The sequence below is a fragment of the Canis lupus genome, chromosome 24 (genome assembly GCF_011100685.1).
Source record: "Canis lupus familiaris isolate Mischka breed German Shepherd chromosome 24, alternate assembly UU_Cfam_GSD_1.0, whole genome shotgun sequence".
Taxonomy (NCBI): Eukaryota; Metazoa; Chordata; class Mammalia; order Carnivora; family Canidae; genus Canis; species Canis lupus.
Window position 1 is genome coordinate 31,632,354 of NC_049245.1, and position 17,676 is coordinate 31,650,029.

The 17,676-nt window shown below is 47.2% G+C and overlaps 1 protein-coding gene across 2 annotated transcripts in view; it reads right to left on the minus strand.

Annotated features, from left to right (window-relative positions):
• The window catches only part of PTPRT (protein tyrosine phosphatase receptor type T), a 1,032,653-nt gene extending 1,018,598 nt beyond the window's left edge, over window positions 1–14,055 (minus strand). For both annotated transcript variants that reach the window (XM_038572341.1, XM_038572340.1), the window contains exon 1: window positions 13,956–14,055. In XM_038572341.1, coding sequence (XP_038428269.1) covers window positions 13,956–14,043 — 88 coding nt within the window. In that variant the 5' untranslated portion in view covers window positions 14,044–14,055. The remainder of the gene's footprint in view (window positions 1–13,955) is intronic.
• Between the last annotated feature and the right edge of the window lie 3,621 nt (window positions 14,056–17,676).

A 17,676-nucleotide genomic window follows, 5' to 3' on the forward strand; every position in this document is an offset into this window, starting at 1 on the left:
AAACAGCATTGACTTTAATCCACACAGTCTGAGATCAGAGCCTGCACTTTTAACTGCTATGGTTTCTGTCATGACAAAGCAGGAGAGTCCAGCTATACCAGACCTGATTTCATGAGAAAGATAACCAAGAACTACCAAAAGGTCATTTTAGGGACCAAGCCTGAAAACTGTAATCACTAGAGCACATTCTTTATTGTAGGGCACACAATGAAAAAGTCATTGGAGAGGTATTTGGTGCTTTGGGGAAATTACACAGGCCCTATATTTTAGAATCAGAGATTTTTGCAGCAGAATCTGTGACATTTAACACCTGATACATCCTACAGATTCAAAGGCAGTTCCACCTGATGGCTTCAGCTTCAGTTACTTATTTATAAGACTGGAATAATAATCACCTCCCTTAGGTCTACAGGTTGGCTACCCTATGGGTTAAATGATCCCAATAAACCATGTCCGGTCAAAAAGTGTTTTTCTAAAATGCTTTGTTTGCTGGAGACCCAGAGGTCCAAAGCCCATAGTCTGAGATGAAGCCCTCATCCTATCTGAGTTTCTGGGAGTATGGCACCTTCAGCTGCTAAGTTCCCAACGTCAAACCAGCGGCAGCCATTTCTAGGAGCTCAACTTTTGTTTGAGGACACGTGAGGGTCCTCCCCTATGAATTACCTTCTTTCAAGACCAGGATGATTAAGACTTATTTGGGAAAGAGATGAAGCTTCTTTCTTAGGAAGACAGCCCCTCTCTCCCATAACTTTTACTGTCATAAAAATCTAACATTCCACAGATTGTCTTGGCTAGAAACACAGATTCCAGCCTCAAATGACTTGGGTTCAAGTCCTGACTCTACTACTAGTTAACTGGAGGATCTTGGCCTTGCTATGTAACTACTCTGTTCTTCATTTTTGATGATAACTGAACCCATATCATTAGATTGTTATGAAGATTCTATAATGGACAATGAGTAAAGCCTTTGAAAAATGTCTGGCTCATTTTAAGTATTTAAAGCATACAATAGTGTTAGTGTTTGCTACTTGGTAGACATTTCCTCTCCTGCATTGATTCCCCTGGCGTTTAGTCTGAATCCTTCTGCTCTGCAGACATACCCCAGTGCACCTATGATTTTCATAACTTTAGAATCTGTTTCCCTATTATTATTCCCCTATCATCCATCATCTCACCAAATTACTTGTCATCTCCTTGTATTTTCTGCTTTCCATTCCAACATGGACCAAATGCTCCTCTCCTCTGTACACTCTTCAGGGTTTAGAAATCTTCATCACAGGGGAATGAAAATTCCTTCTGCCTTATTCTAATCCAGACTGTTCTAATGCAGCTGCCGTTTGAAATGAATAATCCTGGCAAATTATTCTGTTTGTTTCACCTTCTAGACCTAGGGACTCCAAATATATATTCCTTTTGAACATGTTCAAAATGAATGGTGTTGGGGATCCCTGGGTGGCTCAGTGGTTTGGCGCCTGCCTTCGGCCCAGGGCGTGATCCTGGAGTCCCAGGATCGGGCCCCGCATCGGGCTCCCTGCATGGAGCCTGCTTCTCCCTCTGCCTGTGTATCTGACTCTGATTCTGACTCTCTCTCTCTCTCTCTCTCTCTCTCATGAATAAATGGATAAAATCTTAAAAAAAAAAAAAAAGAATGGTGTTAAATAATAAAACTGATCAGGAAGGGGTAAATTTTTATAATATGTAAACTCCATCAAAGATCTCAAATGATTTGATCATCAGGGGAAAAAATGAAAATCCTAAACTCAGACAATGGAACTTAAAAAACACAGACACCGCCTGGTCATTTCACAAATAGTAAAACTGTGCCCAGGTTCACAGCACCTCCTAACACTGGTAAGATTGTGCAACATGATTTCTTTATCTCAAATGTGCCTTTCTGGGGCCCCAGACAAACCCAGGGATAAAGGTTGTCCCAGGGGAGAATCTGTGTTATTTCTCCAGGGGGTACCAGGAGAGAAAAGGGGTGTAGCAAGGGGAAAGGCACAGATGCCTAATAAGGCCCCCTCCATTGGGGCCCAATCACTCATGCTCAAATGTTTCTCTGTTTCTGCAACACAATTCTCAACTTCTCTCTTTCTAACCAGATGCAGGGGTCTTAGAATTCCCCACAGGAATCCTAATTACAGACTTGGAAAGAAAGCATTCCATATAGAAAACAATACCTAAATCTGTTATGAAAGAATGATTGAAAGAAGTAACACATATGTTTAAAATCCTTATCATCTGCACTTTACTGACAAATCTTAAATTCCAAGGGGATCACTTTTGAAGGAAATAATCTAAATGCAGAAATATTACAAAGAGAAGTGTAATTAACACCTATGCTCTTCTCTATCAAGAATTACCAACTGATTTTAACAAATTTTCTTAAAGTGTGTTCCTCTTACCAAAGGAAATAGAACATTACAGATAAAGTCAAAATGCCCTTCATCTACCACTTCAGCTCCATTTCTCCGCATACCTCTTCTATACAGAGTGTAGCCTTCCATTCTGTATTTTATACTAAAATAAACATGCACAGTTTGATTATTAATATAATATTTGATTGTTGTATTTAAGAAACTGGTTCTTTTTTCTTCCAACAGAGGAGGATGTGGCCTTGCAGGTGCTAAACTTGCTTCATGAACCAGAAAAGCCTAATAAGAGTTGCAAATATTCTTTTAATACTCATATTTTTAGTATAAGATCTTTCAAGATGCTGATATAAAAGGGCAGTGACACAGCAAAAAATAGGGCTGTTTCTGTGTATAAGCAGGATTCTACCAATGTTGAAGATGTCACTGGTAACCTTGAACCCCACTGGGGAACTGAGAAGCCAGAAAAAGTCAACATATACTAGGCCCACCTCCCCTCTGTGTAGTCAACTCATTTCCATGATACCTATGTCTCTAGCTAGATAAATCGGGAACTTATCGAAGTTTAGGAGCACATATCAAGTCTCTGCTGGATAATCCATAATCCATCTGAAATTATGCCATCGGTGTCAGAAGAGGGACAGGCAATGAAGAGCTCACCATCTTGGTCAAATTTTGTCAGAGATCAGAAATGTCAAAGTAGAAGACAATAAGTAAAAACATGGCTGAAACATAAGAATTTTTGTGACAAAGTTCAGTCAAAAAGGATTCATTCCCCAACTGTTCTTCTGCCTCCAACCATTTGGACCTGACATAAATAAAAGAGGGCTCACAGCATAACTCCTGGAATCTTCTATGTGACCCAAAACAGTGGCTAGGACTAAGGATCTCCAAAGGGAGTTAAAACCCCAAAAGATGGAAACATCTGAAGTTTGAGCCAAAGCCTACGGATCGCAAAGAACAGTCCCCCAATTAGGTAACATGGCATAGGGCAGGCACCAAGGACCCAAGGAACTCCAGGTGGAAAAAGCAGGCAGCAGCTTTCCAGAGACAAATGAGAGCTGCTGAGGTTTTGGAGGTAAGAGGAAATGGGAATGGAACGGAAAAATGCTTCAGTACTTGCTAAGCCAATTCTCAGGTAAAAACAATGACAATATGCTTTTGCACACAAGTGAATTCAAATGTATGCTAAATGTGTTACGTGTGGGAAGAGATAAAGATAAGAAAGCTGACTTCATCAACCCTCACTTAAAAAAGTGACCAATGAGGGGAGTAGTCCTAAGTTCACTAAAACTCTGTTTTAAAATATGTGTACGGGGCGCCTGGGTGGCTTAGTGTTTTGAGTGTCTGCCTTCAGCTCAGGGCATGATCTCAGGGTCCTAGGATCAAGTCCTGCATCAGGCTCCCCGCAGGGAACCTGCTTCTCCCTCTATGTCTCTGCCTCTGTGTGTCTCTCATGAATAAAATATTTTAAAAAATAAAATAAAATATGTGTATAAGAGTCATATCTTGGAACTCTAGAATTTGTTCAGGTTAACTATACTCCACCAAAAGTGACATTCAGAGGCTCCAGTCCCAGAACTAATGTTCTACTTGGAACACACACCCTCTGTGCAGAAAATTTAAAAGGCTTAATTTATATAGGAAATTTGCATTGATAGGCATACCCCCAAAAAAGTTTTTTTGGACTTGTGTTTAAAGCAATGATAGCACGGTGCCTGGGTGCGGCTAAGGGGCTTATATGTTTGAGCTGAGCATCACAGAATCTGAAAACTGCTAAGTTTCCTCTTTTTCAAGAGGCTGCACAGTCCCTCCATAAAACTAATTTAAATGGCCTCAAGACAATACAACCCAAGTATTGGAGAGCTGGCCTCTGCTTTGTTCCAGACAATGCTGTTTAGAGGAAGATAACCATCCTAAACCAGATGGGATAAAGGAAAGAGGCTGGCAGTGCTCCCAGCTTCTGAATACAACTGATCAGTCCTCCCACCCTGCCCTACCCCATCCCTGGTTTGAGACAAGTTAGAACCTTGGCTTAAATCTTGGTTTCTTAACTTTCTAAGCCAAAAACCATTCCCTCCACCCCAACACAGACGTTCCTGATAGCAAATGATAAAAAATGGGGGTGCCTGGGTTGCTCAGTCAGTTAAGCATCTGCCTTCAGCTCAGGTCACAATCACAGGGTTCTGGGATCAAGCCCCAAGTCAGGCTCCCTGCTCAGTAGAGAATCTCCTTCTCTCCCTCCCTCTACCCCCCACTCATGCTCCCTCTCCCTCTCAAATAAATAAAATATTTTTAAAAGATATACATACACACACACACATATACAATGCAACAGGTTAAGAGATGGTATGTGGATAACAGTCAGCACAGAAAAGAATAACTGAACAGAAAAACAGCAGTGAAAACAGCAGGTGGTCCAGATTTGGAAACAGGAGAGAAGGGTGGACATGGAAATGACTGTGAAATCAGCACTGGCACAGTGGAACAGCCCAAGGTCTGTGACCCTGCCCGTAGGTGCAGCTATGCAGGTTCCACAGAAACACAATCAGGAGCCCTGACCTAGACCCCCACCCAGGGAAATTAAGCCCCCACCTCCCTCATACCAGGGGACTGCCTAGCACCCAACTCTGCACAGCCTGAGTCAGCAGAACTGAAGATGACAGATAACACATGAGAATGTACTCAAAAATCCAAGCCCCTGAAAGTGCTGGAGAGACAAATATATTCCCCAAGGGGACAAAGGGCAGCTCAAAGCGTCTTAGCTTCCTCCGCCCCCAAGGTCACCTCGTGGAAATGAGTCCAAGGAAACCAGTGACCCTCCTGCCTAACTACAGATGCTGCCTCGGCAAACACAATGGAGGCCTTGGCACCACCACTCCCACCTGCCACGCCAACAGGTAATCTGTGAAATCAGAGAAATTCCCGGAGCAGGAAGTCCAACGTCTAGTCAGCCCACTTTGATTTTTGACAAAAACCATCCTTCACTGGAAGATCCCATGGTTCCAAACCATGGCTACCTTGAAAAAATACTGTGACTGAATTTCTTCTGTAATGCTGTACTATTACAACAGCAGTCAAAGCTCCGAGTACAGGTGGACTTGTTTTGATCTATATAATAATCTGTATATTTACATTAAACCTTTAAATCACTGTAACTTAGTAAATTCTCAGTGTTTGTTTTAAGTAACAAAAACTCTCTGGAAATAGGTCAAAAAAGGTCTAAAATAGGTACGAATTTTTAAAATTGGGATATCTAAAGGTGACAAAAATATTAACTTTCAGCTAAATTATAGCCCTAATCTATTGGTGTTTTCCATTAAATGGTTCTTGTGGAACCTAGATACTAGTGTGAGAGGTTTATAGTCTTGTAGAAACATGACAGTACTTCAACTTTTAAAGTTTGAAAAGTTTTCTGATGGGTCTCCACATTAATTTTTACTTTCTGATGCTTCTAATTAACCTTTTTTTTTTTTTTTTAAGATTTGGGCCAAGTCAATTCAGAGACAATAAATCTCCCTATCCGAAGGCCTTTAAAGAACAAAAGCTTGACCCTAAACGAACACTGATTCCTAAAATAATAAAAAGAATTAAAAGATTTGCACATGCTTTAAAAATTATATTTGTATTTTTCTCCAAGATACAAGGCTTCCTACTCTTACAACTATTTTGTGAGGCTCATGCGGTAGGCAGCTCCTGAAACAGGTCCTGACCATCCCCACTTCCTTCCAGCCTGTATCTGACTCCCTCCCTTTGTGAGGAAGCTAGACCTAGTGACTTATTTTGGACACATAGAGGCTGGCAAAAGTGATGGATGTCACTTCACTTCCAAAATTAGGTTACAAAAGACTGACTTTTGTCTTGCCCAAGCTCTCTCCTGCCCTCTCGATTGCTTGCTCTGATGGAGCCAGCTACCATGTTTTGATAGTGGGACTCATATGGCAAGGAAGCCAGGGCAGCCGCTAACCAACAGTTTCCTAGGAATTGAGTCACTCACTCACTCCAACAGCCTGTGAGGAGCTGAATCCTCTCAAAAACATGTGAGTGAGGCTGCAAGCAGAGCCTTTTCCATTCCAGCTGAGTTGATGGCAGCCCCAGCCAACACCCTGTTTGCAGCCTGTTGAGAGACCCAAGCCAGAGAACCCAGCTGTGTGCCACACCCAGGTTCCTGACTCAAAAAAACGGTGAGGGAAGAAAGCCACTAAGTTCGGGTATATGACTTGTTACAGAGCAATAGATAACTAACATAGTTCCCTAAGAGTGATATTGCGATTTCTTTTTCTTTTCACAGAGTTGGTACCCAAGAAACACTAACAGGTGAATTCATGTGGATGCAGCACTTAGAGGCCAATTCCAAGATGCCTAAGAAAAAGAGAAGCAGTGGCATCAACTTTTAGGCTATACTCTAAGTACACACCATAACAGTGACAAAATTATTTTTAATCAGATCAGTAAGTTCTCATGCTGAAATCACCCTTAAAAAATCAAAGAGATAAGCAGTCATAAACTCATGCTGTTCAAAGTATCTTTCTCTGTCTATCCTAACATTACCACCCATCCCTGTTTTACTCTGTTCTCTTCCAGCATCCCAATAGAACTCAGATTCTGATGTCTCCACAAAAAGGAACCACAGATCTTTAAAATAAAAAAATAACTGACTGCATGTTTGGGACAGAAAAACCTAGAGGTGAGCCTGAGGATCCTTGCCACAAAAAAATAAGGACATTCTCAAAGACATCTGAAAGTACTCAAGAAGGATCTGGTTTGAAGAGGCTCCTTTGACACTAACCCATGATCATAAGAGCATCAAAATCAAAAGTCATAATTACAATTAGAGCAAGTCCAGACCATCCAATGCCACTCATTTCTGATGATCAAATATTAAGCACTCTTTAAAAGGTTCTCACTGACATGAATCAATTAATTCATGCTTAGTTCCGAAGAGACAAACGCATGACTCTGAAAGAATGAATACATAACGCCCCACCATGAGATTTGGGGAGGACAAGAAAACTGGCTTTGTGATCTCATGATTAGTTTCAGAATCACTGGGATTAAAAAAAAAAAAAAAAAAAAAAAAAAGGAATAAAGCAAAATTCAGGTGATCTGAGAGGAAACGTGCTCCCGAGAGTTCTAGGAAGCTGGAGGTGGGAATGTGGGGGATAGCGTAGCTTCATCCTCTGGAACAGGGGTTTCAGAAAAGTTTGAAGTTAGTAAACATCTTTTGAAGAGCAGCATATGGCCTACCAGTGTGCAGTTCTCCTGGGTGCGGATGGCAGCCCCCAATACAGGCAGAAAAAACACAGGTACGAAGTTGTTTTCTCACTCTTGCAGCTGTTCACCCCGTTAGAAAACTAAAGGAGCAAAAACACATTGCATCTGCTCCTGATACAGAGAAGTGTCTACTCTTCTGTTAAATTTCTACATCCTTGGCTTAAGAGAAAGAAAAATGAATGAATGGTCTATTCTCTCCCCGCCCCGCCCCGCTGCCACCAATCCATACCCTACCAAAATACTCCACGTACAAGCTATTCACATCTTCAATTTTAATAATATTATGCTAATATTATTAAAAAATTATTAAAAATATTATTATTAAAAAGCTAATATTATTAAAAAGCTGTTTCCATATTCACTACTCAACAACAAACAAAGCCATCTAATTGCTCAGATCCTTGTCAAAACTTGATAGTCTTAAACTTTTTCGTTTTTGCCAAACTGATGAAAGGAAAGACGTGTTAGCTTGTTGATTTAATTCAATCTAAAGAGTCTAAAAGAGAAGAAAAAAAAAACAAAAATAATGCCTTGCAAATAAGTCATGCAGAAAAACTATTTAAGAGACTGGCAAGGGGTAAGTAATAGTAATGCGTGTTTTGTGCTGGGCACCTAGCTTGACAATGTACAGAAGTTACTGTTGGCCCTTGCAGCAGTGAGAGAAGAATTGGTGTGCCCACTTTACAGATGCAGAAATAAAGGTTCAGAATAGCAAAGTAACAATTTATCAAGTTCATATCCAGGGAGCCAGGATTTGTAGAGTTGTACAACCATCACCTTCTTCCAGTTTTTAAATCTTTCCATCATTCCAACATATTCTCCTGTGCCCGCTTGCTATAAATCCTTGTTTGCACCACCAGCCCCAGGCAGCCATTGATCTTCTTTCTGTGTCTATAGATTTGTCTTTTCTGAATATTTCATGTAATACCTAGTCTTTTGCATTGGGCTTCTTTTGCCTAGTATGTTTTTTGAGGTTCATCAATGTTGTAACATATATCAATAGTTCATTCCACTTTATTGCTAGTAGCATTCCATTAGATGGATTCTCAGGTGATGGATATCTCACTTATTCCCAGTTTTGGGGTCTTCTCTGAGTTACACTGCTATGAACGTTCACATATGTATCTTTGTGTAGATGCACGTTTCCATTTTGTGGGATACATTCCTAGAAGTGGACTTGCTGGGTCCTATAGTACGTGTACGTTTAACTTTCTAAGGAAACTGCCAAACTGACATCACCATTTTTTATTCCCTCCAGCATCAAATAAAAAATGTAAGCTGAATATTCAAGAAATTGAAAAGACTTCAGAGCTGTTCCCCTCATGCACCAGTGGCTCTGTGTGTGTGTGTGTGTGTGTGTGTGTCATTCTTCAGCAGCCTGACTCCAGTGTGAAAAAAAATTAAGTCTGTAACACTGTGGATTTCAATTTATTAGTTACTTCAGTTTATTAGTTACCCACCAGTCTGGTGGTGAGTAAGGCTTCTAAGGAGCTCTTGCCTGTGTAGATAACCGGGGTGGGCCAAGGGAAATAACACTGACATTTTGGGATTTTTTTCATCATACTGCCCTTTTGACACATTTTCCCAATTTCCCAAAATTCCCTTTTTCACAGTTGACTCCTAGAAGGGACTCCATAAGGTCCCTCAGGATATATGCCTAGGATACTCCTTGGGTCCCTATGTATCATCTTTAGAGCCTACAACTCTTCCCAATAATAAATAAATGGCATTAATAACTTCATTTCCCCATCACTCAGGCAAATAAGAGCGTCCAGCAAGACTCCATCAAATGCTAAATCCCATGACCCCAACTTGCCACCCTGGCCCAACCAGACACAACACCATCAATCACCACTGCATCTGATTGTTATGAATCTATCTTTTTAAAGCTATGATTTTCTTCCTTTCCCAAACAATTTGAATCCATTTTATAAGATTTCATGAGATACTTTGTTTTCTAATATCTACATGGTGTTGCCTTCTAGCCCCAATCCTGTAATGTGCTTGCAAATGCTATTACACTTGTCGGACATGGTTTGTTTTCAATAACCTCATAGCTTTTTTTATTTATTGGAATGCCATGGCCCTCTCTACATGTTTACTTATTCTTTGCTTGTTTATCAAGCACACGGAACATCTTCCACCCTCCCACTGCCCCAGGAGACCAAGCGCTGGATTTCTGGTTTAGAAAGAGATGGAAATGGAGCAGGGGACAGAGCCCAGAGGCAAGGAAGAGTGTGTAAGGGAGGGGGTAGGAGGGGAGAGGTCTTCCCAAATACTTTCCTGTTACAATGTGCAACCATCTGGGTTTTTATCAGTTCTTATTTAGAAGGTAAAGTGTGCTTAAAACTAAACACTCCCTATCTGAACTCTTGAATGGCCAAATGTATCAGTGTCAGCTATTTCGTACTAAATCTCTTTCTAAAAGCAGTTGCAAGGGTGGCTGAGTAGCTCAGTCGGTCAAGAGTCTGACTTTTGATTTCAGCTCAGGTCATGATCTCAGGGTCGTGAGATGGAGACCTGAGTCCAGCCCCGCACTGGGTGTGGAACCTGCTTAAGATTCTCTCTCCCTCTCCCACTGCCCTTCTCCTCTCTGAAAATAAATAAAATAATAGCAGTTGCAGAGAATCAACTGCACCCCCCACCCTCAACCCCAAGAAAAACCAAAAATCATCACAAAAACCCAGCCATCTAATTTTCCACTCATAACTGAGCTTAACATCAATGCCCATTTGACCTGTGTCCACACGTCAATGCCAAGGCAAATAGCAGACCAGGATCCCCTTTAGGATAAAGCACTATCGTGCACCTGCCAACGACTCACTCTGCATACATCTTTCTTCACAAAATCCAATGAGGCAGCTACAATCATCCTCACTTTACAGATGAGAACCTGCGGGCTGGAGAAGGTAAATGACTTTCCCAAGCTGGCACAGCTGGAAAGAGGCAGAGTGGGATTCAAACCGAGGGCATCAGACTCCGAAGCTCTTTATTGGGTTCCTTAAGTCAGGCTGCCTCTGGAGTTAAACTCCCCAGGCCCCCATCATAGTTGCCACAGACTCTACTATCTCTTCATCATCGCCAATAAATATTTATGAAGGACCCACCGCCTACATGCCATTGCTCTTGTTTCCACAGCAACATGCTGTCAGAGAGTCATGGGAGTATCCCGTGCTTAAAGGAACGATGCTGTACTTGTCCTGTGATCATGGCTCTGAAAGGTGACAGTTACACACTACCACGGATGCCGGATGCCGTCACAGCTGGCAGCCAGGAGGCTGCGAGTGTCGTGTGAGGGACCAGCACGAAGAAACTCAACACAGGAGAAAGGCAGTGGGTTTTTACCCAAGAAAATGGTCTGCTTTCATCGTGAATGTGTTTGTGAGTGTTGCTGAGAAGGAATCCAAGCCAGGTCTGCACATTAATTATTCTTTTATTAGGAAAGAAATCAAGCAATCCAGGAGAGAAAATAAAATCTGACTGTACTGCTAGCAGTCCCCCAGACAGAACTGGCAACGAGTATCGAGTATAATGACTGCATTGCTAACAACTGCTCTCTCAAGTCGATCCCCTCTATGATCCATTTTTGCTCTCCATGTACAGATGCTGAAGTCCGCTAGGTAAACGGACTAGTTATCTCTTTATCTGTTGGTTTGGTTGTTTCTCTCCTACCCCATCCCCAGGGACGTTTTGTCACACTCTCACCATGTTGATTTCAAATGCTTTTTTACTATCATTTCTTACAAACATCATCCTGGCTCATGAAACACAGAGTAGGAAGAAGGAAACTGCCTTTTGATGACAAGCTCTCGCCACCGACTTTCGGACACGGTGAGCAACACGTTACAGCAAAACATATCATCCTGTGTCCTAGATGCAAGCTTACAAATTGAAAGCGCTTGTAAGACTGGGAATTTTCAGATTAAAAGAATACAGAGAGCACACCCCTGAGTTTTAAAATGTCATTTATCCAGACTTGCCAAAAGTTTTAAATAAGAGACTTTAGAGAAAATCATACTTTAAAGAAGAACCAAGATATTCTCCTATCTGTACTAGATTTGGATTCCAACAATTTCGGCATTTAGAAATAAAGTAAGATGATAAGTTCGTTTTAAAAAGTCAACATTTGCAGAATTCCTGCATCTACAAATGTGGATGTTTGTGAAGAAACCTGCAAAAAAAAAAAAAAAATCTAATTTAAATGTTCTAAAATGTTAGCATTAAACCAAAAAGGAGAAAATAGATATATGCAGAAAATCCCCCGTTTTACCAATGAATGAGGCGGTCTCCCACACAAGCTAATCTCACACGTTTAAGGAGAGCCCCTGGAAGAAACGCAGTCACTTGCTAAGTATATGCTGTAGTGGGTTTGCAGAAGCCACTCGACTCAGGTAGAACCAAAAGAAACATCCAGATGGAGCCTCCGCTACAGTAGATTTCCTCCCAAACCGTGCTCCTGGATGGCTTTTCTTTCCCGCGTGTTCCAAAGAGCAAACAAAGAAAAGGTGCTTGCTCCTCACACTTCTCTAAATGTTTTAACAAAAGGCTGCTGAATAAACACATTACTCATTTAAAATTTGAAAAGAAGTTCTATTCCTGAGATGAAAGGGACTAGATTTGCATTTTAACAGTTGTGGGCGAGCGCCACCTGGCGGGGGCAGCGCACGCGGCGCGCTGTCTGCATCGGGCAGCTTCCCCAGCCCGGCGGGGCTTTCCCCTAAACGCGCTGCCCAAGAGCCGCGCCCGAGTATTTTTGACACCGGGGAGGTCGGGGTGGGGGGGGGGGGGGTTTGGTTTGGTTTGGTTCCTCCGCGGGGACGTGAGTACTGTTAGGGTGTGGCAGGCCGGCCAGGCCTTGGAGGAAAGTAAAAAATTTTGTGCCCAGGGCTGGCCCCAGCCAGCATCCTCTCTGGCACACCTGATACGGACCCTAAATGCGAACAAGAACCGCACGCCGTCTCCGGCACGGTGTTGAGCCAGCCCGTCCTCTCTCACCTGCTAACCCCACCTTTCCAGTTTCACACACCTCCAAAGAGGTGTCCTCGTCACCTAACTTCCCAGCCACAGAAGCAGGCTGTCCCCCTTCTCCAAGTCCCATATCGGGTTCCCGTCCCGGAATGGCGCAAGAGAGAGAGAGAGTCCACTGCGTCTCCACTGGGATGTCGCTCCGGCGGTTCCTGACCTCCAAAGCAGCCTGTGTGGAGAGGTTACACTCTCCCGCAGCTTGTGGGGGTTTGCGTTTCCCTTTTTTTACCACCATCCCCCCCCCCCCCCCCCCCCCGCCTCTTCTTTGCTTCTTCCTGTTAATATACGGGCACCGCTGTTCCTTAGCAATCGGACACTCCTCTTTTCCTAAACGTCCCTGGTTCATCTCCGCCTGTCCCCGTGAGCCCAGCGACCTTCCCCCAGCGCGGTCACACCGAGGCCCGCCGGCGCTAAGAAACTTCAAGGTGATTCTGAACTTGAAGCATACCTGCGCGCCCCTTCTCTCCCTCCACCTGCCGCCCTGCTCTTTGGGGGCTCGGGGCTGGAAGCTGCCCGCGGGGCGGGGGGGAGAGGTGCTGAGCCAGGAGGGTGGTGGCCTCCTGGGCGAGCCCACTCGCCATCAGGAGCACACTAGCCCCCCCAACTCTGCTCCCCTCGTTCCTGTCGTCAAACCCAAAGAGGAGTCCCCCGCACCCCAAACTTTCCGGAAGCAAGCAGGGCTCGCAGGTGGAAGCCACTGCGCCCGAAGGGCCTCAACGAGGGCGTCCATCTACTCCGGCTAAGCACCACGGGCAGGACGGAGGCAGCGCTGTGTCAGTCGTCAACGCCAACACCCCGACGGTGCCTCCAGCGGCTTGCCTCGGGGCTGGCCGAGGGGCGCGGCGTGTCTGGGGCGAAGTGTGGGGTTTTGCCGTGTCCCCCCGGGGAGAGGCGAAGGCGCCGCCCCGGCTGCCCCGGCCTGCGGGCGGCCAGACCCCCCGGGAGCCGCGGGAGCCGCGGGATCGCCTCGCGGCCGCGAACGCTCGGGGACGGATTCCGACAAGTGGGAGGCGGCGGGTGCAGCCGGCCGCTCGCAACAGCCGCGAAAGTTACTCCAGCCCGGGGCCGGCGCGGGAAAGTCGGGCGGGGAACTTGGCGGGGCGCGGGGGCGCGGGGCGCGGGGCGCGGGGGCTCGGCTCCGGGCCTGGGGCGCGCCCCCCGCGAGCCCGCACAACTTTCTCCCCGGGGGCGCGGGGGGCGCGGGGGCCCGGGGGGCGCGGGGGCGCGGCGGGGGGCGCGGGGGGCGCGGCGGGGGCGCGGGGGGGGCGCGGGGGGCGCACTCACCTGCGGCGCTCTGAGCCCGGGCGCCGGGCAGCGGCGGCAGCTGCAGCCGCAGGAGCAGGCAGAGGGCGAGCGCGGCGAGGCTCGCCATCCGGGCGGCGGCGGCGGGCGGCTCAGCCCCTTCCCGCGGGGGCCGGGGCCGGGGCCGGGGCCGGGGCCGGGGCCGGGACTGGGGCGGGCGCGGGGCGGCCCCGCATCGCCGGCGCGGCCGCTCGCAGGGCTCGCGGCGCTCCCGGAGCCGGCGCCGCTGCGCTCGGAGCCGAGGCGCGGCGCGAACTGAGGCGGGCGGCTGGGCGGGGGCGGGACGCGGGGGGCGGGGGCGGGGGGCGGCGTCCCCCGAGTCCTAACGCCGCCGCCGCCGCCGCCGCCGCCGCCGCCGCCCGCCCGGCGCTCCGCCCGGGCCGCGCACACACCCTCGCGCGCACGCCCGCGCCCCGCGCACCCCGCGCACCCGCGCACCCGCGCCCGCCCGCCCGGCCCCCGGAGGCTGGCTCGGCCGCGCGCCCCACGCCGCCCCCCCCGCCCCCCCCGCGGCCCCCCCGCGCCCCGGGGTCCCGGCCTCCCCGCCCCGCCCCGCCCCGCGCCGCCAGGCACCGTCTGCCCGGCTGGGGCGCAGGTACTGGAGGCGGTGGGGGGAGGCGGGGGAGAGGGAGCAGCCGCGTGAACTCGGAGTGGGAGAACAGGTGAGTGGGGGGCAGGTGGGCGAGCAGAAGGGAGGGAGCAGCCGGCTCCACTTGGGGTTGGGGGAGGGGCCGGGGAACAGGTGAGTGGGGGAGGGGTCGCCTGCCCTACGCCGGGGCAGGCCTCCGCGGGCGGGGGGGGGGGCTCGGGCACGCCCTGGGAGGAGGATTTCCTGTAAGGGTCGACACCCCCTCCCCGCGCGCACACTCGCAGGCTCTCCTGGGAGCATCCCACCCCCGCAGCCGCCCAGGCACCCCTCTTATGCACCCACAGCCCTCCCTGTCCCCGCCCCCACGCGGGAGGGGGCGCAGACCGGGCAGGAGGCATCCCGCTCTCGCGCACTGCCTTCCCCCTTTCCCGTTCTCGGGAGACAGAACCGTGTAGCTTTTTCCTTTTTCTTCCTGGGCTGAACAAAGACCTGGTTGAAAATGAAAGCCTAAAACCGTAGATCAGAGTCCGAGCTTGTCCCTTGCAGCTCCCAGGCTGGGACTCTCTGCTCTCCTGGGAGCCCGGATCTCAAGGAGGAGACCTGGAGCCACTTGGGCCCTGGCTGGGGGTCTGGGCTGTAAAAGCAGGGGACGGGGACAACGCAAGCAACGCTCAAGGAATTCACTTTGTGAACCTGGCCAGAGCCTGCTTTCTGTTCCAGCACAGCCTTTCCCTCACCCCTTCCTTGTTGGGATTCCAAGGATTGGATTGGACAGACTGTGGGACAGAAATATGACAACTGGGGCCATGGTGTCTCACTTACCTGTGGGGAAAGCCTAGTAATATAACTGCTGTCTTATCCCCATCTTACATACCAAGAAACTGAGGCTCAGAAAGGGCAAAGACCCTGTCTAGAGAGGCAGGGGAGGAGCGGCTGCCCCATTCGAGCCCTCTACCTTCTTGCTGTGGCACAGGGCACCCACTCCCATTTAAATTTAAAATTTAGAAATTCAGGGCCCCTCACTGGCTCAGTCAGTGGAGCATGTGACCCTTGATCTTGGGGTCGTGGGTTTGCACCCCACATTGGATGTAGAGACTACTTTAAAAAATAAAATCTTAATAAAATTTAGAAATTTAGTCTTCAGTAGCACGAGCCACATTTTAAGTGTTCAGTAGCCACCTGTGGCTAGTAACTGGACAATGCAGATATAAATATTTCTATCATTACAGAAAATTGTTAGACTGTGCTGCTCACACTACAGCTCATGAGCCAAATCTGACCCACTGCCTGTTTTTATCAATAAAATTTTATTGGGGCACAGCCATGCTCACTCATTTGTGTACTGCCTATGGCTACTTTTTGCAAAAGTTCTATTGGATCCTGCTGCTCTGGAGCAGGGGTCAGCAAACTATTACAACTGGGCCAAAGATTCTGGCCCCGATTGTGTTTTTATAAGTAAAGTTTTATTGGAACACGATCCTGCATATTTGGTCACATGTTGCCCGTGACTATTCTCTGGACTATATAGGCAGAGTTTAGTCATTGTGACAGAGATCATGTGGCCCACATGTGAAAATAATTATTGTCCTGGCCCTTGACAGAAAAAGTTTGCCAGCCCCTATTCCGGAGGCAGTCTCACAGCACAATCTGATAATCATCGCTCTAGAACTGGTTCTCAAAGTGTGGTCTTCGGACCAGTACCAGGATCACCGGGAAATCTGTCGGAAATGCAAAGCCTCAGGCCCTCCTCTGGACCTACCGAGTCAGAAATGTTGGAGGTGGGGCCCAGGAACCTGTGTTTTAACCAGCCTCCCAGGTGAATCTGATGCATGCTCAGGTTGAAAACCACCAGCCTAAGACACCCAGGATGGATGTGCCCATGAGTGATGGGCACAGTAGAGATAACGAGAGCTCCCGTGGAAACAGAGCAATTGAGACAATGTCACAAGAATGACAGTCCTTGTGCAGCAACGCTATTGACATCCCCTCGATGAAGTCAGGGCAGCCAGGAGAGGACCCTTCTCACCAGCCCGTGCCAATGCCCAGGCCCTGCTGCCTGACGGCCCACCCTCCCACAGAGTTGTCAGCACATTTGGAGCTGTCTCCACACATAAATTCATGGGCCAGCTGTCTCTTTTAATCTGGTTGCAAGATGAAACCATTAATAGATGTCAGACACATTGGCAATGATCTCTTCATTAATAATTTCCTCCTTTCTGAAGAAAAAAAAATTAGTAACAAGCAACCATCAATAATTCAAAAATACAAGTTAACCTTTCTATTAGCTGAGTGGCTTTGCACACACCACGAACTCTTTCAGAGCCAGTAGTTCTGGCTTGAATAGTGTTTTATGGCACAAATATTAATATGCATTAATGCTGTCTGTCAAGACCCGCAAATCTAAATAACCCGAATGTGACTTAGAAACCATAAGTAGTTTTCAAGTGTAACCTCATGATCCAACCATTTTGTTCTGTGAAAACATGCATTATCCAATAATATTGCTTGTCCAAAAGCAGAACTTCACGAAGGAATCGTTTTCACCTTGAGGCCTGGTGGTTAGAAAGATTTCCCTTGTGCTGAACTAACACTGCAACTCTGCACTCTGTAATTCCCTCCCCTTCACCGTTGGCTCCTCTCTCTGGGAACACACAGGGAAGAACCTGGATACACTTCCAGGTGACTCATTTGGACGTTGGTGTGCTCTAGGTAAGCATTCTTGATTCCCTGCGTGCTGCTGCTGCTTGTATGAGTCCCAATCTCCCACCATCTGGTTCCTCTTCTTGGACATGCTGTATTTTGGTAACACCCTTCATTTGGGCGAGGCCTTGCACCTGCCCACATTCCCCACGCCTCCATTTACCACCCAGGTGACCACGAACTAGACTCTCTCCCTCCCCAGTTTTGTTTCCCTGTCTGTGAAATTGGGGTGATTATTCCCACCTCACTGAGCTGAGTGAGAATTACGTGAGTTAATGGATGTGAAAACATCTAGAATAGGACCTGGCCCACTCAAGAGATCATTTCCTTTCCTTTCTTTCCTACTCGCAAATCTTGGATTAACATACCACACCAGCCTTGATTCCAGGCCAACTATTACAGACACCTGGTCGG